This window comes from Macrotis lagotis, chromosome 1, assembly GCF_037893015.1.
Source record: "Macrotis lagotis isolate mMagLag1 chromosome 1, bilby.v1.9.chrom.fasta, whole genome shotgun sequence".
Taxonomy (NCBI): Eukaryota; Metazoa; Chordata; class Mammalia; order Peramelemorphia; family Peramelidae; genus Macrotis; species Macrotis lagotis.
In genome coordinates, this window is record NC_133658.1 from 526,770,731 (window position 1) to 526,797,849 (window position 27,119).

At 33.8% G+C, this 27,119-nt stretch overlaps 1 protein-coding gene and 1 pseudogene across 10 annotated transcripts in view; one reads left to right on the forward strand and one right to left on the reverse strand.

Annotated features, from left to right (window-relative positions):
* The window catches only part of DMD (dystrophin), a 2,282,785-nt gene that overhangs the window by 2,215,205 nt on the left and 40,461 nt on the right, over positions 1–27,119 (forward strand). For all 10 annotated transcript variants that reach the window (XM_074220296.1, XM_074220284.1, XM_074220285.1 and 7 more), the window contains 7 exons: positions 6,279–6,445; positions 9,084–9,195; positions 10,324–10,460; positions 11,355–11,393; positions 17,871–17,936; positions 19,181–19,246; positions 24,747–24,905. In XM_074220296.1, coding sequence (XP_074076397.1) covers positions 6,279–6,445; positions 9,084–9,195; positions 10,324–10,460; positions 11,355–11,393; positions 17,871–17,936; positions 19,181–19,246; positions 24,747–24,905 — 746 coding nt within the window. The remainder of the gene's footprint in view (positions 1–6,278; positions 6,446–9,083; positions 9,196–10,323; positions 10,461–11,354; positions 11,394–17,870; positions 17,937–19,180; positions 19,247–24,746; positions 24,906–27,119) is intronic.
* On the reverse strand, positions 16,223–16,695 carry LOC141510883 (cytochrome c oxidase subunit 7B, mitochondrial pseudogene; annotated as a pseudogene).

A 27,119-nucleotide genomic window follows, 5' to 3' on the forward strand; every position in this document is an offset into this window, starting at 1 on the left:
TGGCCTGAATCTCTTGAATAAAAGTTTTGATATATTCATGTCTTACTTGTTAATAAGATTTGGCATTTAGTTTATGGTAATTCAAAGCATAATATCAAATTTAGAAATAGGGTATTGGTTTTTTTTATTACTTCTTTTCTCTTTTGTTCTCAGCTTAACTCAACTCCTATTCTGCTACACAGAATCACCATTCTAACTTGTTTTAAATTGTCCAAGGTTTCCTTACTACTTCACCTTGATTGTATAACAGAATGTTGCTTCAAGATGTTATCACTTGAATAAATTATTTTACCCTTTTCTTTAAAATACTAAAAAGCTGCCCAACTGATTTTTTTTCTATCTCCTACTCAATACTCATCTCAAACTTCAATAGCCTTGGAAGAAACTAAATACTTTGTCACCATTTTTTCAGCTACATAGAGTGTGGGTCCTGTCTTGATTTGGTGAGAGTCTCCCTCTCTCTATAGAATATAAGGTCAATATTGAGGTCAAAAATTATTTTTGTTTTATCTTTATATCCTTGACACTTGAAGTATATAATATATATAATTTAATAAATTTTGATTGAATTGGCTTGAATAGCCTGAGAGACTCCAAATAGTACTTCATTCTCAGATTTCATAGTCCCAGTTTGTCAAATAATGTATATGAGATTATTTTTATTTGATTTCAATTAAGATTACAATACTTTTAGAATCCAGTGCTCAGCATAGTACCCAACACATGATAGGCACTTAATAAATGTTGATTAATTTGATTTAAATACATTTGTGTCTCTTATTAATTTACTATTTTTATTATAACTAGTTCTTAATATTGTTTAGTGAAGCTTGTTTCCTCTCACCCAAATTAGTTGTGTCTGGTGGGTTTCTGAAATCCTACCATTCCTACCTTAGCTTCCTTCGTGTCTAGATATATTCCCCAGAGCAGAAAAATATGATCTCAGTAGTGGTGCCAACTTGAAGTTACTTCCTTTTATAAGTTATGGCTTTGCTGAGATAGCAGTTGGCATGGAGCTCCCAGATAGACAAAAAACACTGTCATGATGTTCTCCATCACCCACTGTAGAAGAAGGAGGAAATATAGCAAAAATAGTCAACAGAAAAGAGAACCTGAGCATAGTCATGTGGATAGAAGTACTGTCAATCCTACCATATAAATGAATCTTTGATGTCCCAGGAATCTGGACTAGCCATGGCACAAGGGATTATTTTGTTACCATATCTCACGTTGTTTATATCAGGGAATGATTTACCTGTATTGTTCTGCTGGTGTGTCTCATTTTTCTTCCAGTCACATACAATGAAATAATCATATTTAAGTTCATAGAAGTTAACCTTGACTGGTTTTTTCCCCTCATTTCCCTTAAATTTGTTTCAAAATCTGTCTGATTTTTTTCAGATTGCTATTGCTATCAAAGAGTTGTGTGCTATTCTGCCAAACAATTTGTGGTAAAAATGAAAGATAAGAGAGCTCTGATCTCCCAAAGATAGATTTTATTTCCATTACTTAGTGCCAATGAACAGTTATAAATATTTGAGATCTTTGCATCCTGTTCTAATACTGGACTGGATCTTGAGGAGAGACTACCATCTTGCCTGTAGGCAGAACAGCACCATCAGAAGTAGGTAGGAATCTGCCAGTTCTCTTGAGAAGATTCCACAATCCCCCTCAGTAAATCATTCTAATGTTTAACAACCTTTAGTGTCAGGAAATTATTTATGGGTAACAACCTAAATTCCTCATGCTGCTATTTAAGCCTGTTTCTTCTTGTTCTGTCCTCGGTGAAGAAGTTTAACAGCTGGTTGCCATCCGCTCCATAAGAGACAGTCATATAACTAAAAAGTGTTATTAAGTTTCTCCTTCTGCCCTTCTTTACCCTTATTGTATCTTTGACTAAACAGCCCATTTCTTGAAACTTTGTTCATAGGTGTTGTTTTTAACCTTTTAACTGTCTTTGTGACAGGATAATTTTCTCTAATTTGTGGAGAACCAGCAAGGAAGTGAATATGAAGAAATGAATATACCATTGTACTTATAATAGCACTGATTTCTGGTTCTATAGAAAGCCCGTATCCATCAAGTATTGTCTTTGGATCTTTCTTGTCATCAGACAAAATCTAGTAGAGCTGGTATTTGTCATCTGTAGGCTAAAATGTAAGACAGTATTTTTATTATTTCATAAATGTATGTAGTAGTTAAATAAAACACGTTTATTTTACTTTTCCAGATCATATAGTTATTATTGATAAAATACAAATTCACTTAAAAATATTACACAATTCATAGTAGTTTTTAAAAATTTTTTTTATTTCTTTAAGGCAATGGGGTTTTTAAGTGACTTGTCCAAGGTCACACAGCTAGCCAATTATTAAGTGTCTGAGGCCAGATTTGATCTTCTGACTCTAGGACTGGTACTCTATCCATTGCTCCACCTAGCTGTGGGTTTTTTAGGGGGGGTGGTGGTAAAAATAAATAAACAAACAAATAAAATCCACCAAAAATTATTTTAAAAATACAAGATGAAGGAGATATGGCATAACATCATAAGATTATAGATTTAGAGCTGAGTTCAACACATTCATTATACAGATAAAGAAGTGAGTCACAGAAAGTAAATGACTTGCCAAATCCACACATTTAATAAGTGTTTGAGGCAGGATTTGAATGTAGGTCTTTATTTCACTTAAGTTCAATGTTCTGCCAAGTATACTGTGCTTTAGTTTGTGTGAAAATGAAATAGTTTGTTTAAGTAATTAATAAATTGATATTAGGGTATGAAGTACATGCTCCAAATGTTAATATATTAATAGAAGTTTAATGCCTAGAATAGGAGATCACTGCTTCCCTCTAAAATTACTTTGTTTAACTCTTGGTATCATATTTTTAGAAAGTTATTGACAAATTAGCATGGTGCCAGAAGTTATAATTGGGATGGTCAAGGATCTGGAAGATATGTCATATGCTGTTTTTTAAACTAAAAGTGAATTTATTTTACTTTGGATACTTTTTGCAACAGTTTTTCATTTGGAATACATTGAATTATCAGATTTGGGCCTAAGCACTAAAAATTAAAAAAAAATACATTGATTTCCATTGGTTTTAAATTATCTTCAATTTCAGATAAATTGTTCTGCTCTCCACTATCCAGACTGCCCTCCCTTTTAACAAAGAATATATACTATATACAAAGAATATATACTATACTAACAGAATCTGACAATATAATATGTTCAATGTTGCCCATTCATAGGGAGTTCCCCCATCTGCAAAGAAGTTGAAGGGATAGGAATAAGCATCTATTAAGTGCCTATTCTGTGCCAGATGCTTTATAAATGTTATCTCATTTGACCTTAAAAATCCTGGGAGGTAAGTGCTGTTATCCCCATTTTACAGTTTTACAAATTGAGACAGGCAGGTTAAGGGACTTGTGCAGGATTATAGTTAAGTGTCAGAGGTCACAGTTGAACTCAAGCCTTCCTGATTCCAAACCCAGCGCTCTATCCACTTTTGCCACCTAACTGCCTGTTGAAAGAAAATGAATGTTCTTTTCTAGTTATACAGTAGTTAACTATCATTTTTGTCCTTTTCATTGACATTGTTGTATTTGTTGTTTATGTTATTTTCTAGGTTCCACTTACTTCACCCTAAATCCATTCATACAAATTCTTCACATTCAAAATATTTTATGGTACAGTGATATTCCATTATATTTACATACTACAATTAGTTATGCCATCCTTCATTAAGTGCCACACTGGATAGCGCTCTGGATCTGAGACCAGATAATCTGAGTATCATTGTAGCCTCAGACACTTAACTAGTTCTGTGCCCTTGTACATGTGTCTTAACCTCTATTTGCCTCAGTTTCCACAACTGTAAATTGGAAATAATAATAGCATCTGCCTCCTAGGGTTGTTATGATGCTCTCAAAATATTATATGTAAGAGCTTTTTAGTTTTGATACCTTTGGAGAATATGCCTCATGGTGAAGGTAAGGAGTATTCTTAACCTAATGAAAAGAAAACCTGGATGATTCAAAGTTGGTTTTAAGTATTGGTAAGGCAATCTTGTGAAAGATGGTTTAGATCTGTTATATGTATTTTCAGAAGAAAGAATAAGAAATGTTTTTGGATGTTAGAGGTAAACATCTCAGGTATAAATTAGAGGAGGTTGGATTGGCCAATAGGTAAGTCCATCTCAGTAGTTGTCACTTCAGGGTGATGTGGTAGCCCCACCCCTACTACCACTGAGGAGGATCATTGGACCACTCAGGATTTTCTGAGTCATACCAAAATTACAAAGTCTTTCAGAGCTGAGGCACTTGGCATCAACCTCAAACTTCCTACCCAATATGAATTACCTGATGTCTCCAGAAATTTCACACTCCATGGAATGACCCTTTTAGGTCATTTCCATTTTGACTACATTAGGAGAGCCTTCTCACAATTCAGAGTTTTCAAAAATTGAATGTTCTAACTTTTCCCTAACTTTTTCCCCTCTCCCCCAAATTCTATAGTTGTGCCCTATCTATCTGCCTTGGAGATACAGTGCAAGTTGGACATTTTATGATATAAACATGTGGTTCAGGTTTATTCATCATCAATGTTGTTATGGCCACTTACTGAGAAAGCTAGCACACATTGTAAAACCTAGACTTGTTGATTTTTTCCAGAGACCATAAACATAATATAAAACACTCAAGATCATGTGTGTCTTTCAGCCTTTTTTTGTTCCTCATCCCTCTTTTTCTTTTTGTCTCAACCCTGGACAAATCTTTTTATCGAAGTCAAATTTCTTTTTAAAAAATTGTTTCCAAATAATTAATGGGCCCTGGCTATTTTTATGACTCTTAAGATTAAACTTTCCTGTAAACAGGTGGGTAATGCAAATACTGTGTGTAAATTTCTAGTTTATCTCTTGTCTCTGGTTCAACCTGCTTCCTACTCAAGATTCCCAAACACAATTCCACCCCCTGGGAGTTTATAACCCTAATCTCCTTTCATTACTAACAACCCACTTACTGTTTTAGGAAAGTGCTTTTCCCATCCTAAGAGAATGTACCTCCTTTTTAGATTTTAAATTCCTTGTCCCTGGAAGTATTCAAACTGAGAGGCTGTAAGGCATGATGGAATTCTCACATTACGTGGGAAATTGGATGATTTTCTAAAGACTTAGATTTTTTTAAGAAAATGTATTGATTTTATACTAAAAGTAAGTAAATAATGCTTTAAATAGAAGTGCTAAGTAAATGCTTAGAAATTAAAATTATTTTGTTGTTGTTGTTCAGTCATTTCATTTTGTATCTTACTCTTATGATCCCATTTGCAGTTTTCTTGGCAAAGATAATGGAGTGGTTTGCCATTTCCTTCTCCAGCTCATTTTATAGACGAGGAAAATGAGACAAACAGGGTTAAGTGACTTATCCAGAGTCTGACAGCTAAAGGCTAGCTTTGAACTCAGGAAGATGACTTTAGGCACAGCATGCTATCCACTTTACAACCTAGCTGCCCAGAGTGTTACACAACTCAATTCCTTTATTTTGTAATTGGGGAAATGAAGTTTCTAGAGAGGAAGTAACTTTCTTGGAAGTCAAAAAAAGTAGAAAACAGCAATCTAGGATGCACACAAATAGCTACAGGCAAATTTATTAATTTAAACGTATTTTGTGTAAGGTATAGGATATAGAGGGGTTGAACACAGATTCAGAAAGACCTGGATTCAAGCCTTGCTTCTGAAACTTAAAAGCTGTGTGACTTATATGAGTTTTCATGCCAGGAATTTCTTTCACTTATGGAAAAACAGGTCCAGATTCCTCCTAAACTCCTAAATAAACAAATAGGCATTTTCGATACAAATACAAAAATACTATCTTCCCTGTCATCAAGAAGCTTGCAATCTACTTAGGAGTACAAGTGCACGGAGGAGTAATTACAAAGTATATGAAAAGTCATTTCATCACATAAATATAGGGGGGGGAGTAAAAATCAAATGCCTTGGGAGAGGGAGGATATAAAAGAAAACTTCGAGGAAATGGCATTGACTTGGCCTATTCGGTGGTAAAGGAAGAATGAGTGAAAGAATTTGTTAAGCTTGAGATGCTTGGAGAAAATATTCTACCATATACTTTATGGAAAGTCATTATGGTAAAGCACAGTATTACTTAAATATTCTTCTATAAAAGAAAATTTTAAAAAGACAAACTCAATTTCCCTGTGACTGACTTTTTCTTTTCTTCCCCATCTTTTCTCTTTCCTTCTTTTCTCCTTCTTTTACAGGCTAACAATAAGCCAGAAATAGAAGCAGCTCTCTTCTTGGATTGGATGAGACTGGAACCCCAGTCGATGGTGTGGCTGCCTGTGCTTCATAGGGTAGCTGCTGCAGAAACAGCTAAGCACCAGGCGAAGTGCAACATCTGCAAAGAGTGTCCCATTATTGGATTCAGGTATCAAAAAAGAGCATCTCCTGGTTTTTCGCTGTATGTGTCATAAGTTCTTTTGTCCTCCCTTTCAGAAGTTGTTGAGTTTTTGAGGCACCAAAGTAGACATAGGGGAGTTCTGAGGGAGGCATTTTTTGTTTTAGTCACTGAGTAAATTTGACTGATCTGGTTGGAGATATTTTCTTCCTCTTTCCTTGTTTGTTCCTTCTCATACCAGACTTCATTCAATAGAAAACTGTATCTTTCAAACAAGCAAAAAAAATACATACATATATGTATATATATATATATATACATATATGTATATATATAAGTATATGTATATATATAAGTATATATATAAGTGCTTTCCCCTGAGAATTCTGAACAAAGTTTTAACATCCATTTACAAAAGAATATAAAATAGTCTCAAAAATTCTAGATACACAGAAACACACGTACTTGTGCATGCTCACTCAGTCTCTCTCTCTCTCTCTCTCTCTCTCTCTCTCTCTCTCTCACTATTTTTCTCTCGCTCATCTAAGAACCATTCCCATAGATATCAGGACATGGTTCTATACAGTGAAACCGGGCTGAGTGAAAAGAGCTACCTATCAGTTCAGCTTCCCCAATTTCCTTTCCCTTCCTTTCACCCCACTGTTCACACCAGGAATTGTTCCAGTAATTACAGAACTTTTATTCTTGATACATAAAATACCTGATTAGCCTCTCTGGATAGTATCCTAATGAATTGTTATCCAGGAGGATATAAAGCATGTAAATGAAGGGAAAATTCACCAATGGACTTAAAAACTAAGAAAGAGTCTTATTTCAAAGTGAAAAAAAAAAATGAATAATAAAATGTTAGCATTAGAAAGGGGCCTTGGAGTCTAGGGCTATGCTTTTCTGTTACAGTTGAGAAAAACAATGTCAGGAAAGGTTAAGTGATTTGCCCCAAGGTTACCCAGCTAGGAAAGAGTTTCTCTTAGAAACTTGATGTGCTTTTCAAATAGCAAAATTTTTGTCTTTTAAACTCTAGCCATTTGACCTTTTTTGTATTCGTTTTTTTTAAATGAATGTGTTATTTGATAATAATCCTCACTCCTTAATTCTGAAGGTTGTTGATCTGTTTTAACATCTGGATCAGCAGCATGGTTTCCATAGCAATGAATAAGCCACTGTGTTGTAAAATAGCTATATATTGGTATGCCTGTTCAGAATCTACTTAACAGCTAAGTAAATACTCTCTTTCAATTATGGTTAGACTTGTTTTATCACTTTGTTTCTTAATAGCTACTTTGTGTGGTTTGGGGTGCTCTTTATTCGTGGTGTTCTTTTAGCATTGCTATTTATCCTTCTGCATATCATGCTGTTTACTGAGAGGTTTTACAAAAGCTTTCTAAAGCCTAGATAGACAACAGTGAGTAGGCTTGTGCTAGCACAAAGACACCCTCATTTTGTCCTGGTTTCTGGCAGGTAATGAATGATGGCTTCAGGTGGGGATGCAGCAGGAGACTGCAATACTTTTCTTTCTCAGCTTCTCTAGCCAGTCAGAGAGGAATGGGGGGGGGTTATAAAGTAACAGTAAAAGAGGTACTTTTAAAATACATATATTTTAAAGAACAATAATATATTTCCACTGTTCCTTCATTAGAATATATTATTTAATATTCCTCTCTTTACTTTTCATCCAAAAGGAATCATGATATCTGAGAGTTCCTGTTCATTTTGCATGATGTAATTAGTTTTCTTGATTTCACAAAATGTCTTCTGATCTGAGAAAGCAACTTAAAATCAAAAAATAAGAATTAGTAGGAAATATGTTGGCTTTGAGGGTAGAGGGGGAAAAAAATCATCACTTCAAACTTAAAAAGAATAAGGACTCTAACCCAACACAATTTTATTGGAGTTCAGTTTGCTATTTATATGTACTAGACTAAGGCATTATTGAAGGCAAGGAGGGAATGAAAAAAGCAGAAAATAGCAAAATGACTATTTGGAAAATGAATCATAAATCAATCAATCAGAAAGTATGATTAATACATGTTCCTTTTTAGCTGACAAGTTTGTTTTATTTTAGCTTTTGCCGTTGGCATATCTTTATTTTTTCTTTATACCCTCATTTTGTCCTGGTTTCTGGCAGGTGAGGTTATTTTTTTCTAAAAATAGTAAGAGTATATCCTAAAAATTCCACTGTTCGATATTAATGGACTTGATGTTTGCCAGTACCTTCCCATTTCACCAAAAATAGTCTTAGACTCCCATAGATTTGAAATAGAACTGATTCCCTCCTCTTTGCTATGCTTACAGAAAAGGATATCTGTTATATATCTTTAAGTAGAATTTTGAACATGGATCAGTGTTGTTGAAATTATATCAAATTAGATATCATCAAGGGTCTAGAACTAGTACTGTCACTAAAACCACTTGTGTCACACTGAGAATATACTCTGCTTCTCCTAGCCTCAGTTTCTTCCTAAAGGGGTTTTATTAGATATTTTAAGTCTTCTACAGTTCTTATATTTCCACTGTAACATTATTGTATTTGTTGTATGGCTGTGAAAAGTCGTTGTAGAAGAAAGTTTTATCAAAACCATGGCCCTCATCTGTTGTTTTTAAAGTAAATTTTGAAGAAACTAATTTTTTTTTCATTCTCCCCTACCAGGTACAGGAGCTTAAAGCACTTTAACTATGACATCTGCCAAAGCTGCTTCTTTTCTGGCCGAGTTGCCAAAGGCCATAAAATGCACTACCCCATGGTAGAATACTGCACCCCAGTAAGTGTTACTGTAATTGGGGAGAACTTCAGTTCCTTGTATTTTCATGAAATCATTGTGATGTTTTGGTCTGCCAGTCACTTGGTTTTCCCAGATTTGGGAGCTTATATTCCTTGGTGGGGCTACAACCAAAATATACTAGGTATCTGAATTTACTCTGTGTATTTGTGCACAAGGTGCTCATCCAGTTGCTATATTAATTGCAAGTGTTCTCTTTGACTCTAAACCACTGATCTTGGATAATATTTTCACTGACTTATTACTATCTACTCAGAATTTACTAAATTCCAGAAAAAGATTTTTATTCTTAAGGAATTATGTCAGTAATTTTGTATACACTGCTGTAACTATAATACACTCTGAAGGAAGAGTTATGCTTATTGTTTTACGTTTATGTTTCATTATTTAAAGTAGATTAGAATAGTAAATTAAATCTTGCTTCATTTGTCATTAGAAAAACCCAGAATTCTTTTGATGGCAATTAAATATATCCAGTTTGAATGATCCATATCTAGATATAAGCAGAAACTGTGGAATTATTGGGATATTTCCTTAATTCATAGACTGAATCTAACAGATGGTTTTCTCAGCTTGTGGGTATGAGGATGTGTATAGCCTGGAGCAGGGAACACTTTGGGGGGCCATGATAGCTGCCTTCATATATTTGAAGGGTTGTCACTTGGAAGATAGATAACACTTGTTCTACTTATTTCCATGAATGCAGTTTTCAGTTGATTATAAGAATGAAAATTGACTACCCTAGTGAGTTTCCCATCACCAGAGACTTCAAGCAAAGGCAAGATGATTATTTATTGTAGAGATAATCCTGAGGGAATTTGAACCAGATGATTTCCCATTCAATTCTGAGATTGTATGAATCATTCTCATCTTATGTTCTTTGTGTTCAAGAACAATTATCCAGTGTGCATTATTGTTCTGGTAAAGAAAAAACTCATTAACATTAAAAATTAAGGGAGTACAATGTGAAGTATTTTTTTTTAAACTCGTGGACACCAAGATCTGTTGACCACTTCTGGATCAAGGAGTTCTTTACATCGACAGTATAAAGAGAAGTCGATACTTCTTGGGTAACTAAATCCCATTTCACCTTTATTGTGTTGCTTTCAGACAACTTCAGGAGAAGATGTTCGAGACTTTGCCAAGGTACTAAAAAACAAATTTCGAACTAAAAGGTATTTTGCGAAGCATCCTCGAATGGGGTATCTGCCTGTGCAAACTGTCTTAGAGGGGGACAACATGGAAACGTGAGTACCAGTGAAGGCAAACCTGACTTTTATTTGAAACACAATTGAGCTTACCTCTCTTCACTTCCTAAGTGCTTTTCTCATTTCTTTCATGTTTTATTTTAGCTGGGAGACACAAGCTGACAACACAATTGCCATTTCCCTTACTTCTTTAAACCCATTTTTTTCCACGAGCCAAGAGAACTTCACTGTAGAAGGAAAGAACACATCTGCTTTTAATAATTGCCTTGCAAAGTTTTGTAAAAGATTTGGCGATTTGGGCATTAGAAATTTTAGTATTTAATGTAGATTCTCACACACACACACACACACATACACAACACACACTCAGATATCATCCCACTATGTTTTTATCCTTCCTTTCTTATCAGATTGCAAAGTTACAAGTTTCTGATTGCTGACTTTTGTTTTCTTTTGAAACAAAACATAATCATGTGAAATTTTTGGAAAATCATCAGTAAGAGTGTTCATGAACAAAACTAGAGTGATTTCTCCCCTTCTTCAATTCAACTAATGTTTTCTAATAACATTTCTTTTTTTTTTTTTTTTGCAAGGCAAATGGGGTTAAGTGGCTTGCCCAAGGCCACACAGCTAGGTAATTATTATGTGTCTGAGGCTGGATTTGAACTCAGGTACTCCTGACTCCAGGGCCGGTACTGTATCCATTATGCCCTCTAGCCACCCCCTTCTAATAACATTTCAATGGCAATTACACAGCAGCTTGATTGATCTTATTTTCACTCCTTTCCACTTTTTTTTTTTTTGGCTGCTTCTTTTCATAGTTATTCATATTGGTCAGATGGATTTCATTTATTTTTACTTTTCTGTAATTATTTATTTTGCTGCTCAGTTTTTCTGCCTTTCTCTTCACCTCCCCATTTTTTTGTCTTGCAGTCCTGTTACTCTGATCAACTTCTGGCCAGTAGATTCTGCGTGAGTACTTTTGCTAAAGTCTGCTGCTGCTACATCCAAGCCTTGCTTTATTTATTTATTTTTAGACATATATTCATCTCCCTCTTTCATTGTGATTTTTTTTAAAGTATGTGAGAATCCTATCCACAACAATACAGGTGAATCACAATAGAATTTTCTAGTCACCAACCTGATGGACAGGTAGGCAGAAATCCTGCCTGAAGCACTAAGGGTCTAATTAGGGCTTAATAATGAGTTATTAACCGTGTTCCTGAGAGATGTGGTTTCAGCTTGGGCAGAAGAGTCACATCATTTAAGTTTGAAGATTTCAGAAATTTGGAAAGGACAGGAGTTGTATTCCTTAGAAACTCTGTAATTCAGAATTGGTAGAAATCATTTTAGTTTTCAGTTGATTTGGGTTGACAATAGTTTAATGAATTGTAGAGGTAATTTTGTTTTGAGTGCTATCTTGGAAAATTAATAGAAAAATTTTAATATATATGTATGCCATTAGATTTCTCAGTTTTAGCACATACTTTTTTTCCCCACCTGCAAAGTAAAAGAGGAGCCTACATGTTTAATCTTACCTAGACAATTATCATTATGTGAAATTGTTTGAAGTAATTGAGAACAGTCTTCATTATAGCTCTCATATTTGTGTTCAACTTATTGAAGTTTAGCACCACAGGCTATTTAACCTCAGGTAGTGATTGAAACAGGAAAAACTCAAACTACAGTTTATTCTTTTATTAGAAAATATTATTTTGTCTCTATACATTTTGTAAAATTGGTAGCTAGCATTTAAATGGTAGCAAAGTAATATTGTATTTGAAAAAGATACTTTTTTTTATTGAAACGAGTTACATTTCAGGTTACCCATTCTTTGAAAGTTTTGCTTTAGATAAAAGTATTAAAACAACTCCAAAAATGTCTTCAGTAGAAACCGCCGATTTTTCAGGCAATGACATAGAATGACAAAGAATATTTAAACTAAATTTTCTTTTATTTTGATAATAATAAGCTACAAATCATCAACTGTGGCTTTATATTTGGTGGTTCTTCATTAGCCTAAAATAAATGGAAAAACTTACCCATATCTCTAAAAATTATGTTATTCAACCATTTAATTTCAAGTATTCTCTTAAGTGTGGTTGAGTTGTCCCCTAAGGCTCTGTCCTTGGCCACCTTCTATCTGTGCCATGGATCTTCTCTTCCCTGTATCATTTATCACCTCTGTACAGATGAATGTCAAATCTTTCTTTCTTTGCCCCCCCCATTCCAAGACTTCTACCCTGTATTTCCAAAACCTCCATCACCTCCCATTCATCTAGATTTACAACCTTGCAGCTGTCTTTGACTCTTTTTTTTTCCATCATCCTCCAAATCTCATCAATTGACACATCCTTAGTGTTCTCTTTTGGCATATTCCTTAACTGTATCTCTTACTTTTCCCCTCCTGGTGTTGATAGACCCTCACTACCTCTCATGTATATCATTATAAAAGGTTCCTGTTTGACCTTCCCACCTGTGTATTTTCACTTGAATCCATCCTTTACACAATCATTGGAGTAGACCTGTAACAAAACATTCTGATTGTGACATGCCTCTCCTTTCCCAATACCAGATATATAAGAAGTAAATAGAATATAAACTCCTGGTTATTCTGCAGTTTTGTACCAGACTGCCTTTCTATTCTTACTATCTATTACTTCCCTTCATATCCTCTCTTACAGGCAAACTGGATTATTTGCTGTTGGAGAGAGTTCTGCCTAAAATGAACTAGGTCACCTCATACATTTCTTTGCCCCATTCTGGAGGTTAAAGTCTCTTTTCCTCTCAAGCTCAGCTTACATACCCCTGTTCTTTTCCCTTCCATCTGAAAATGATCTCTCTCAAGTTTTTCAGAACTTTGCAAAAACTTCACCCTTACCCTTTACTTTCCTTTTTTTGTAATTATTTTCTGCTTATCATTCCTCCCCAATCTACAACCAGATTTTAAGTGTCTTACTTACCCCCAATATCTAGCACAATATCTTAATGTTTGTTCAATTTAATTGTATGGTTTCCTCCTTCCATCTTTCTTACAAATAAACTAATTTTGGTCTAATTTCACTTACACAGTGCAACTTTCCTGCAGGTCAGATGTTCTAGTATTTTCCCTGGTACCTGCAATTTATTGATTTTGGATGTAAGAAACTTGAAAAATAGAAAAGAATAACTTGTCTAAATTTCATCAAGTCCTGATGAACAGTACAATCAGAACCAATTCTATTAAAATAATACAACCCACAATTAGACCATATAACATTTTTGACAAGCACCAGGAAAACTGAAGATGAATATCTTAAATATAGAATAGCTAGTAATTCCCTAAAAAAAAACCCCAGGGTTTTTAAATAACAATAATAATAATAAGAAATCATGTTTATTTCAATAAAATAGGAGAAATTAATATTTCTTATTTTTTCTACTCCTACAAAATAGACTTGGATATCTTTTTACTGTGAAAGAAAATAGCTTCAAATAATAACTGATGCCTTCTTATTATAATTCATTCATAGACAAAGCTGTTCTCTAGCCTACTAGCTTGTGAGATGGTGAGGGTCTTTAAGTTCTAAGAGGTTGTTATATGATCAAATTCTTTGTTGCTTGAATTCTGAATGGATTTTGAAGTTCTTTAATTAGTAAATGGTATTTTGTGTCAATTTAAAACCTTGTTAAATCTAGATTTGGGAAACTTATAGAAACTCATGTCTAGATATTTCAATATTAAGACTCTAAATCCAGCAAAATTTAGTATTCAGAATGCTACCTGATGTGAGGCAGTATGTAACAGTAGAAAGAATATTCTGGGATCCCACCCCAGTGATATTCTTGGACAAATCACATAACTACGCTAGCACTCAGTTCCCTCATATTTAAAATATAGGTAGTTGTGTTATATTCCTTTTAACTGTTTTAGATCCTGTGATAACATTAAACTTTGTGATCATGACATTACTTTAGTCAGGAGAACTGAATGCAGAAGTTTGCATTATGACTTAGCTTAGACCCTCCTTCCTTTGACAAAGCCAAGATGAAGTTCATTTTCCTAAGTATTTATTTCAGCTCTTTAAGGGAAAGTGGTTTCAGCAGCATGAGTACTCCCCTACACTATGTAGATCACAAATCCTATCCCCTTTAATAACATTCCTCATGAGTGGCCCTGGATGAAAACATTTATCACACCACAGCCATCCTTCTGGCAATAAACCCCTCTGCTTGGGGCTGGCACATAACAGTCTTTGTTACATTCTAGTTAAACTCGTTTTTATATTATTGTTTGTTACACTAAATCTGGCATCAACTTAACTGTGTCCATAGTTAGGACACTAAACTCTTAATAGAAGTGCCTTGGAATGCAAATGGGTGAGAATTTGTTCATTGGAAGCAATATATTGGTGAATAACCAGAAATCTGACTTTGTGCAGCAAGGTCTTTAGCCCTTAGTAGAAAAATAACATAAATTAGAAGAGAAACTTTCTCTTTAAGTGGGGGGGGGAGGCCTCAGTTGTGCTTTTTCAGAGAAAGATTATTTTCTTTCATTTTTCTGGTTAGGCATGTGTCTAGGCCAAAGAATTTTAGAATTTCTTTCTTCCCCTACACAATACCTCTCTCCTTTGTTCATTTTCTTCTTTAGTCAGTGTTTGTTTCTTTAGGTTCCTGGTATATAACTTCTTGACTTCTGTTGTTTATGGTATTGCTGAATAAAATCCTGGTGCTCTGGGATAGAGACTGTGTAAATCCATAAGGAAAAAAAAATGTTGAACTATTAACTACTGAGGAAAAGGCATGCTAGTGTTTTGTTGTTTATATATTCTTGAATTGAAATAATGAACTTCTTTAGTGAGAACTCTGTTGAAAAGATTTCAGAGGTTTTTGTGTCCATGAGTTACCAAATCAGTTAAGTAGCTAAGGTAGTGAAAATAGGCAAATATCTAATGCATTTACCTTCTAAAGTGACTCTTAGTTTATAGGTCATGTATAAGATTGAAAAATATTGAAAATGAGATGGATTCCTAGGGACTGAAGTACTAAATTCTCCTGCATAGTATATATATGTAAAAAATATTTTTTGGTCAAGATTTATTTGGGATTCTTCTAATTCCATACTGTCCCAAATAATATAACTTTTAAAGTGTCTCCTTACCTGATAAGCACTGAGAAAATAACAATAAAGCAAAAAGCCACCACTGTTCTTTATGAGATTGTATTCTATTGGAGAATATAAAACTTATACAAGCAAATAGGAAATAATTTGAGGAGAGAGACAAATCAACATGAAGGTGTGGCATTCTCTAGGGCCTTAGATTATATAGGGGTGATCATTTTTCAGGAGCCCTTAAATTTCTTTGTAGTTAAATCCAGTAATTCAAAACTTGATTATGGTAGTTGACTTGGAAAACATTAATTTCATGATTAAAGTCAGATAGAAACAGATCTCTGCAGACCACATATTGGCCTAGAAAACCACAAATTAGTATCTTCTATGTTTTATTATATATTTTTATTTATTAAACATTTCCCAAATACATTTAAATCTAATTCAAGCTATACTTGGAAATTTTGCTGCCTGCATGTATTCCATAGCCACAAGTTTGACCTGTCTGGCCTAGAAAATGGAAAGGTTATGCCTTGCCCAGGTTAATGAGGCCAGTGTATGATAGAAGTGGTATTTTTGTCTTCTCTAATAAACTAAAAGATAATGTCCATAAATGAAGTACAAATAAAATTCACTAAGCATTCAAAGGAGAGAGAGATAACTTCCACTGGGGGAAAGGACATAACATGAGCTGACCTATGAAATACCATTTCTTTTTTTTTTATTTGAAATCCATTTTATTACATTAATGTGACATTACAATTGATAACAGACTACCTTTACTTCGTATGTTAATTTTGAAATAATCCATAATGGTGCCAGTTCTGACAGCTCTGAGGAAAAGGAATTTCTCCTTTACTGGCTTCTCCAATCTTTCGGGACAACTCTACCAACAGGGGACAGGTTCCACTCGATTCCAATCTGTGTTGCCGCATATGCCCAAATGGCAAGACAGAAAGTGGCTCCACTTAGCAATATTGGGATGCCATACTTATCATGAAAATTAGGCAGCCTGTCCTGGTGGTTCTGCCTCCCAACAGTTTGCTGAAAGCTGCGAACCGAGAAGCGGCTCAAAACCCTCCTAAACAGAGGGAACATCGCCAAAAGAGCAAGAAGAAACCACAAGGGACTCAGGGTGTCAACAGCGCACCAAGCGTGTTGCTTCATCCTTGCAAGAAGTCAAAAGAAAAATGAAATACCATTTCTACTGATGGAGTTGGGAAGTACATTCCAGACTTAGTAGAGATGAGTAATGGCAGAAAATATTTTTCTTTTCTGTGATCATAGATGAAACCTAGAGAAATTCTGGTGTGAATCTATATCAAGGCACAAATTGTCTTTCTTGAGTTTATTCTGGTATAAGATCTCTTTCCTAAGGCTTTTTCTATAAAAATGAAGCTTAGGTATTAACTAAATTATGACACTTGTCCTTGTAAGATATGTGAACTTTTTTTCATCTAGTAATATTGGCTGCCAGGTATAGGAGCAACTTTTAAAGAATGTTTCTTTTACCCATAAAATAAGTTGTTAGCACTTTTAAAAAAAAAGTTTCATCTTCAAGGCTCTTTGTATGAGTCAGTCTTAGAAAATTAAAGTATGTTGATCTTATCAAAATTCTAGTCTGTGATGCCAAGAAGTACTGTAGATTGAAGAATTCTGCAAAAATTTCATTTTTACTTTCTTTTACATACAAACACACCAACACATGTGGATAAACACAAAATGGATAAGCAGAATAAATGTCCTTTGACTATTAGGTGACTAGCTATCCCTAATTTTTACCAATAGGAATTCATATCTTCCTTTCTTTCTCTAAAACTTCTCTGAACCTATGAAAGTTAAGTTCAATGTCATATTAATGTATAAATTCCAAAAGGTCATTGGTAGCTAGATTAGCTTTTCTGAAGCCAAAATTTCTTGGTAATAAATAATGAAGTCTTAAGTATATGATATAGGAAAGAAGAAAAAACATGTATGACCCACTTGTACAAACTGCTTATTTTATCTTTGAATCATTATGTAGTACTGAAACTTTAAACCATAGGATATGAAAAGTTGGTTAGGTAGGAAATGTCATTTATTCTAACATTTGCTGTATTGGGCATTTATTAGAATAGTTTTAATATTCTTTTGTCACTTCTAAGAAAAAACGAACAAATGGTATAAGAAAGAATTCTTTGGAATGCACCTAAGAAATGCTTGGATTTTAGAAACATGGAAATTTAGTATAAGGGAAAAGTAGGTCATGGAAAGCATCAATTCGAATTAGTAAATTCAAGGCCATGTATATAAAGAACTGTATGTTTTTTGAGCTTGATGGTTGGTGTATGCAACTAATCACATTTTCTGCCTTATAGGCCTGCCTCGTCCCCTCAGCTCTCACATGATGATACTCACTCACGCATTGAACATTATGCTAGCAGGTATGAGACCAGTTGAATGCCAGGAAATTATTTTATTAAATAACTAATCCAAGGAATCTAGCTTAAGCACTTTTTATAAACAAGTTTTGTTTCCCGGACTTTCCTACTAATCAGATTACTCTTTAACCTGCATGTCCCATCACTGCATGATGTTTACAGACACAAAAATCCATAAGTAAAGAGTAAAGTTGCACAAATGTGGGCCTATAAAATTATATCCTCATTCTATTTTTGCTTCTATCAGTCATTCTTTAAAACAGAATGTTTAAAGCCTTCAGGCAATCACATCACTAGGAAGTCTGCAATCTTCTAAGAATTTGAAACAATGGATGCTTCAACTGACCTTGTTGGATCAGCATGGGTGACAAAAATATTGGCTTTCCATATGAATGTTAATTTCTCAATAAGATGCTGAAGAAGAAAAGACTGACGGTGGTGGTTCACTTAACCCCTTGAACCTTGATGGTTGACATTCTTTAAGTTTAAGTTAATTTTGATATCTATGATATTTTTTAGCAATAATAAAATATTTTAGCAATAATAAAATTTTTAGCAATAATATAATATTTTAACGATAAAATTGGCTAATTTTTCTTTAAGATGTGCACCACTCTGGGGAGCTCACCTTTCCTTCCATTCCCCTTTTGTAAGAAGCCATTTGTTATTTTTTTGAGCTAGAGGGACTCAATAAAAAGTGAATTCTTAGCAAAGGAATGACATTTTCCAGGAAGCTAAAGACAGACTGTTGACACTTGGAGTGTTAATGTGGAGCCTTAATCTTAATGATTTCTTTAATAAGATGCTAATTGACCAAAATATTTTTAACCCCAGCATAAGGTCAGCAAGAAACAAAATCTCATTTGTGTTTCCAAACTAAGAAATGTTTCCTGGAGGGACTTTCTTCTGTATGAAATATGTTGGGAACTTCTTCTAAGAGAAAAAAAGACCTGATTTTTTTTTCTCCCCACTTTTACTCTCTTGGATATGGAAAACACTATGTGAATTCATTTAGAACTCACCATTTGAGTCGGCAGTTGCCCACTAGTTAGCGTCCACTGTGTGTTCTCCTAAACGATCTGTTAGTATTAAAAATCATTTGGAATAACTCATATCCTTTGATAGGGAGGATTCATTTCTCATCATTAAATGATTTATCTTTTAAGTTTTCAGGAATATTAGAACAGGTCTTGAATAGTTTCTAGTAAGTCATATAAGTTTTAATGAGCTTTTACGTTTTTCATCAGGCTAGCAGAAATGGAAAACAGCAATGGATCTTATCTAAATGATAGCATTTCTCCTAATGAGAGCATGTAAGTATCCTGTCTCTTTTTATGAAATGTTCCTGACAATGAAATTGCTTATGAGAGAGAGAGATACCCTACAGTACAGAAATCAATCAGGAAAGCATAATCTTGCTTTCTGGGATTTGCACATGGACTTTTTTTTCCTTCCTTTTTTATTCCTATCCATCTTTCTTGGGACTGGCCCATGTAATTACTGCTTACCCTTAGTCATCCGGGACAAACAAATGTGAATTTTAGTAATATTAAATAGTATTCTTAACAGTAATCCATATATTGGGGATTCAACATCTTAGAAAATTATTCTTCTTTTTAGGCTTTCTGGCTAGGGAAAAGGGAAGAGAGCAGGGTTTTGATAAAATGATATTTAAATAGCCTTTCTTGGAATTTTATCATTATCCAGCCTTTTTTTCTTTTAGTGGAACCGAATTGAATATTTTCTTTAAAAGTTCAAAATTCTTCATTTATACTCATTTGCATATACATTATCAGCCTCAGGAATTGAAAAAAATGAGGTAGTCTGGTGTGAGAGACATCAAAATAAATGAAGATTTTTTCTCCCCCTATAAAAGATGAGATGCTATTGATAAGTATCAAGGAGGGAAAATAGAGTATTAAAAAAGACTGCTTTAGTGAAGATACAGAGCTTTGGCTACAGTAGAGGGATAATAATAGAATTGGGGAATGGCACAAAAAAAAGAGGTTTTAGTAGTGTAGTGGTCTAAAAAGAATATGTTAGAACTTGACCTGGTCTTTAAAAGGGAAAAAAAGAGGTCTGAAAATTTTTTAATGCAAAAATTAGATTTTGATTGACAAAGAGAAGAGATAGAGCAGAGAGTGGCAGCAAGTCAAAATTAACTGAGATCCCCAGTTGGGTCAGGTCAATGATATAGAATAGGTCAGACATGTAGATATAGAGTAGATGTTATGAAAAAAGTCAAGCAAAAATAAATTGTGTACCCATCATGTTTTATTTACCACAACAATGAAGCAGTCAGTTCCAGATGACATATAGAGAGAATAATGGGAAAAGTTCAAGGATCGACACACACTTGACTGATTCATAGTAATTAAAACCATAAAAATAGTTTACATCATTTGGTATATATAGGAGAATGCCAGAAGAACCAAAGATAAAGTCAAATCCTGAGCTTTTTCTACCTACAGTAGTCATAATTCTCAGTTAACCATATGTGGATTATCCACTTAAACTTTTTTAATCTATTCTCTCTCTACCACTGCTTCAACAAAGTTTATTCTTGGGTGCTTCCACTCACCATACAGCTCAGGGAATATGAACCAATCTTAACATTATCCTAATCAAAACCTAATTAAGAAGGAAAATCAACTGCCAGAGAATCATTTAATGCATTACAGAACTCAATTAAAATTACTTTAGCATTATCTGCTGTTTGGGTCAACCATCATGCTTTGGGAATACACAGACCATTCAAATAAATTCAAGCTATGACTATGTGCTTAGTATAGATGATTAAGAATTAACTGTGTTTAAATTTTTTGTTGGAAATTATTCATTTAGGTACTTTTGAAAGAGTGGTAGTTAATGAATTGAAGGTCTTAGTGGTGTGTTATAGAGCACTAGTCATGGAGCTGCTCCATTTAAAATTTTTATCAATAGCATGATATGGCTATATAATTGACAGGAGACATAAGCTAGGGAGAGAAATAATATTTTGAATGCTGAAAATTAAATCCAAAATTATTTAATCAATTTGAAACAATGGACTAAATCTAATAAAATGAAATTGGGTTAAAAGAACACATATGAGTTGGGGAGGTGTCAGTCAAATAAGTCAGTGACTAGACCACAGTTTATATTGACTCAACAGTGTGAACAAGTAAATAGCCAAAATCTTAACTTAATCCTCAGGTTACTGGGTTTCCAGAGAGAGAAAGAAGGGTGAAAATTCCACTATACTTTGTTTAGGTTTAGACAATTCCTAACAAAGCAGCTAGTTCTATGTCACTGAAAATCTTTGAAGTTCTTTCTAACTCTTAAGATTCTATGATATTTCCAGCTATTAGAGGTAAAAATTCTAAACTGCTAATTTTTAATAGTTCACCACCATTAAATAAGTATAGGTTCTTGACAGTTGTCAGTTGAAAAAAACTCTTGAAACTAGGTTAAAGTCAAGCTATGTATATTCATACTTATTTAGGATCATCATTGAATTCCAAAATTTATTGGAGAGAATAATGTTAACCAAGAAATCTACAAGTTGTTTCAGCAAAACTTTGTTTAGTTGACTTTTTAAGATAATAGTTTTTTTTTTACTTATATTTGACTGGTTTGATAATCTCATTCCTGCAGGTATTCCCTTCATGGGGCATATAGAAGTAGGTTTGGAAAATAATGTAATGAGATGTGGATCTTCACCCATCCATATCTTCTCATCCCATGAGGTTCTTGTCCTTGTATCCTGTAAATCTTCTACATGGAGCCATATATCATATTGTGGAGTTTCCTCCAGATCAGTAGTCTGAAAGGTGGGGACCACTGCCCTGTAGATATGTAATCAAACTATAGGGAGGTGTGATGATTAGTTGAATTCTAGCCTTGCTTCTATGGTCTTTTGTTGGTTTGTCTTTAGCACAACCACATGTACCTTATACTTCCCACATGAGTTAGATGTCAGCTGTTCATAGCAATTATAACTTAACTATTACCAGGGCATCCACAACAGTAGCTACAAAAATATACTGGGGGAAAATATGCATCCCCTTCCTATCATATTCACTCCTTGTACTCCAGATCAACTTATGACTATAGTAGACACCCCTTGGAGAACAGGAACTAGTAAGCAAAGAGCATCACTTTTTTCTCTCTCTCTCTCTTTTTTCATTTTGATTGGGAATAGGGTAAGTCACATGGGAAGAACAGGCATGAATGGGTTGCAAACTATATCTCAAATCTCATTACATTATTCTTCCCCTCACCCTAAATCCTCCACTCTGCCAGTCTTCCTTGTTGCTATCAAAGATCCCACCAACTTATACGAGGATATCATTGACATGTTATTGACATGTATCCCTTATGTCATATATTTCATAAATTTATAAATCTTCACATCTTCTGCCTCTTATTTTTTTCTCAGTTCAAATAACCACCACTCTAGTTTAAGCCATTACCACCTCTCATCTGGACAATTGCAATGACTTTTTTATTGATCTCCCTGCCTCAACTTTCTCCCCATACCAATGTAAGCACAGATTCCCAAACTGATATTCCTAAGGAGTAAGTCTTATCATGTCATTCCCCTACCCCCATGCTCAATAAATTCCATTGGCTCCCTGTTGACTCTAGGATTAAATATTATTTTATATTTATTTCATTTTTTAAAAGTTAGCATTTTGTGCAAGTTTTATAGTTAGTTATTTGTGCAGTAATTTATATATATATGATTTGTGATTAAGTAAGGGTATGTGCTTATAATTTTTCCTTACTGAAAGGAATACATGATCAAGGAGGTTTGGAAACCTAGATCTTTTGACATGGGAATGTTAATCCCCTTTCTCTTTTATATCATTTTGGATACTTCATTGGTAATATGAAGGAGCCTTTTCACAGCCATCATGTGTCTTTCCATTGCTTTTTGGGTGACACACAATTTTAGTTCACTAGATAATTAAATGCTTTGTAGTCATATAACAGCATCAGAAGAATATTGGTTTTAAATAAAAGGGCCTTTGTTACAGGGAGGAGCTCAGGGTCATGAAAACAACATATACTTTTCAAATGCATTCAGGACATTTTGTAGCAAATATAAAAAGATTCTTAGACTTTGTCTAAAATATGTAAACCAGTTTTACTGAATTTTAGGAAGGGAAATAGTTCAATTCACTAGTGACACTGAGTAAATTCTTACTACCAAACTTTTAACCTTTTAAACTGGCTGTCTTAGTTTCATATTATAAATATTAACTTCTTTGATAAATTCTGGATTTCTTTCCTTGATATATTAATGAAACCAAATCATTTTACTTTTTTCTAAATTTTTTTGTAGACAGAAATGGTTAACTCTATTTAGAATATCACTTGAATCTTTCTTCAAATGAGAAAAAAATGAAAATGAATAAGGAAAAGTATTTAAGACATTTAAGTTGGAAAGAAAATATTTAAACAACATCTAGCCTGAAACAGCAGGTCTGATCCTCCCAGTAAGATGGAATGAAATGTTTACTTACTTACTTGCATCTGGAGATAAGGCTAACTGACTCTTGATGATCTGGTATCCATTTATTAAATTATTTCTAACTAGTATTATGTTAAAAATAGTATCAAGTTCCCAGAAAAAAGTTGGATATCTCCTAAAATATAAACACTTAAAGACCTAAATATAAGACTGAAACTTAATAACTACTTTGAAGTCTCTGTTGTATCTTTATAATTAATTAGCTACACTTTTTTTTCCACTTGCTTTCATATTCAATCAGTACTTGGATTTAAAAAAGTTTTTGTCACTAAAATTACCTTGGGGCACCTTCTTGCCCTTCTTGCCTATGTATTTTTCAAAAGAAAAAAAATAGTATTTACATAAACAGTGATTTATTTTAACTCAGAAAAGGTTAACGTGACTTTTACTTTTCCCTTAGAAAATAGACACAGGAGAGACCACATGCCATAGTGGATTTAAGAAAACATATTTGAATGGCCAATGTAGGAATCTGTCTTGCTCGACAATACTTTTTTTTTTTTTAGGTTTTTGCAAGGCAAATGGGGTTAAGTAGCTTGCCCAAGGCCACACGGCTAGGTAATTATTAAGTGTCTGAGACCAGATTTGAACCCAGGTACTCCTTACTCCAGGGCCAGTGCTTTATCCGCTGTGCCACCTAGCCGCCCCCAATACATATTATTTCTAAGGGTTTTCTTAAATGTTTGTCAATTTTTTTTAAAGTTAGTTTAAAATTAGACTTAGGTTCAAGTTCCATTTATGAAACATATTGAATGTATATAGATAAAATAGCATAATTTGCTTAACCTATCAATCAGTGCCCCAGATAATTCTCTTATACTTGAAGTTCTACAGAACTTAATAGAAAAAGGTTGCTTATTAGGAGATTCCATACAAGGATAGAACTACTGGTCAAACTCACAAGCAAGCAACAAACAGAAACCAACAAAGACATATTTTGAAGCAGAAACATTGCCATTTTGGTTTTTTATACACTATCACAACAGCAACAGTAGTAGATATCTCTGTCAGTTCTAAGGTCATGCAAGCAACCAAAGGCTAACCACTATAACTAAAAGTTTACATCATTTTAGTCATCCAATAGATTGTCAGTGACCTCAGTCAATTTGAAATATCCTTGAAAGCAAAAGCTAAGATCCAGTTAATTCTTTAAAAATAATAGAATATTCATCTCTTCAGTGTATACATAGAAATCAACCTTTACCCTACTCTCCTCTTCCTCCCCCTTCACAAATATTAGTAAATTTCTATGGGGAAAAAAGGGGGGGAAAAACCTTTTTAATTGTATTTTCCAGAGATGATGAACATTTGTTAATCCAGCATTACTGCCAAAGTTTGAACCAGGAGTCCCCCCTGAGCCAGCCTCGTAGTCCTGCCCAGATCTTGATTTCCTTAGAGAGTGAGGAAAGAGGGGAGCTAGAGAGAATTCTAGCAGACCTTGAGGAAGAAAACAGGTGAGTTCTCTCTCTAGTCTTACCTTTGACATTAAAACATATATACACACTGAGTCAGAAACCAAGCTGGGGAATCCATACATCAAGATTGTTTTATTTTAAATTATTCTTTTATTTTGCATTTTGAAAAATGAAGTATATGCCATGATATACTTAGATATACTATCATGTTTTAGCTATCAAAGGAACTCTGTGCTGAAAGAGGTATGGGATTTCATATATTTTGATTTCATAGCACCTAAAGATAATGTGAAAATGTAGGTTGCTTACCATTGTGGTTAAGCAGTTTGTAAGAATTTTTCCACTTGGTGTCTTATAAATTCTTATATATTTAGGATAGTAAGTTCATCATTGCATTGTGTTTTGGGGCCTCTTATTTATTTTTCATTGTCAGATACAGAAAATAAACTTGCTAACTTAACTGATTGTTTAGGGTGTGGGGAGAAGGTTTTATCCAACCATTCATCACTTAGCTGTATCCAGTAAAATAGGGAAAATTATCAAAGAGTTAAAAGTATTATAATCAGATTAAGTAAAAAAATCTGTTATACAAGTATGACCAAGAAGTTTATTAGAATAATGAAATTAGAAAATAAAATTAAGTGTATTAATGAAATTAATATTTTGGAAAAACTTATTTATATTTGTTCATTTCTAATGTCATTCATTTTTCCTTCAAAACCAGTCTTCCTACAGACATTTTTTCTCAAAATTACTTCTTTGATTATTTTATATTCATTTTCCGTCTTTTTTTTCATTTTTAAATAATTTGGTATCTTTGGTTTTTTCATCAAACTCATTTCCAAATATATTCTTTCACTCTCCCTACCCAAAGAGTCAGGACTTGTAACAAAGATTTTTCCTCTTTTTAATGAAGGCAGTTTGAGAAAAATTAATCATCTCATTGACTGTGTCTGACAGTATATGTAATATTCTACTTCCATAGTATGTAATATTCTACTTCCATAGTTCCTCACTTTTGAAGTGGAGGGAGAAGACACCAGGAAATACAATGTCTTCAAAGATTACCCCCAACACAGCTGAAAAACAACTCTACTAGAGATATTGTTAGAATGAAAAAACAAGATATCTTTATTTCCATTTACGAGAAATGAGGTTTTTATTTTTAGGATTGTAATCACAAGTATATTTCTGTTAGGTTTTGTCAGCCTTTTGGGGGCAGAGGAACTTAATTTTGTGCATGTGTGTGTGTTGTAGACCATTTCTCTGAATGAAATTTTTAAATGAATAAGCTAAAATTCAGAGGAATCCAAAGAAGTGATTTATATTGAAATACAGTTAACAGTTTAAAAAAAAGTTACAGACCTAAGGTTAAGAACCTTTATTTTAAAAGCCTTATTTTAAAAAAATTTTAAATCGGATACAAAAAAAGTGATATCATGAATGACATTGATTTAATCTTTTTTAAAAATTTTTTTTCTTTTTTCTTTTTTGCAAGGCAAATAGGGTTAAGTGGCTTGCCCAAGGCCACACAGCTAGGTAATTATTAAGTGTCTGAGACTGTATTTGAACCCAGGTACTCCTGACTCCAAGGCCGGTGCTTTATCCATTATGCCACCTAGCCACCCCTATTGATTTAATCTTAAAGGCTTTAAAACACCCTTGGTTTTGATTGGGATGGATTTTTGCCAGCTCCCACATTTTATTAGTTAGTCTTGGATTGTTTGGTGTGGTCCCAAAAAATTATGACCTAATTATCAGCCTTCTGGTAGTATACCTATATGAACTTAGCTTGGTTGGTCTTTACATGATGAATGCACAGTTTAAAAACTGGCCCTATACTTGCTTTTTTAACATGGATCTGTCAGAACTCTGAACTTAAGATTACCTTCATGCAATAATAAGGTGTCAAAATAGGACTTTAGTGACAGTGACCCAAGAATAGGGAGATTTTCATAGGTTGCACTATGGTTTTTATTTGAAAGTAATGCTCCTTTTACTAAATTAGGGCAAAAAAAGGGTATTCTCTCACATTTCAGAACATGTAGACTTGGAAAAAAAATTAAGAAATGGACACTCTATGGTAGAAGAAATAAAGTCTGACAGCAATTTAAAATTAAGGAGAAAAATACTGTATGTAAATGAGCCTCAATAGGGATAAAGGTTATTAAGCATTTAAGATCTGTGACTAAAAAGTATTATATATCAGACAATAAGTTAGATTTTTAGGAAGTGTGGCATGGTGCAGTTAAA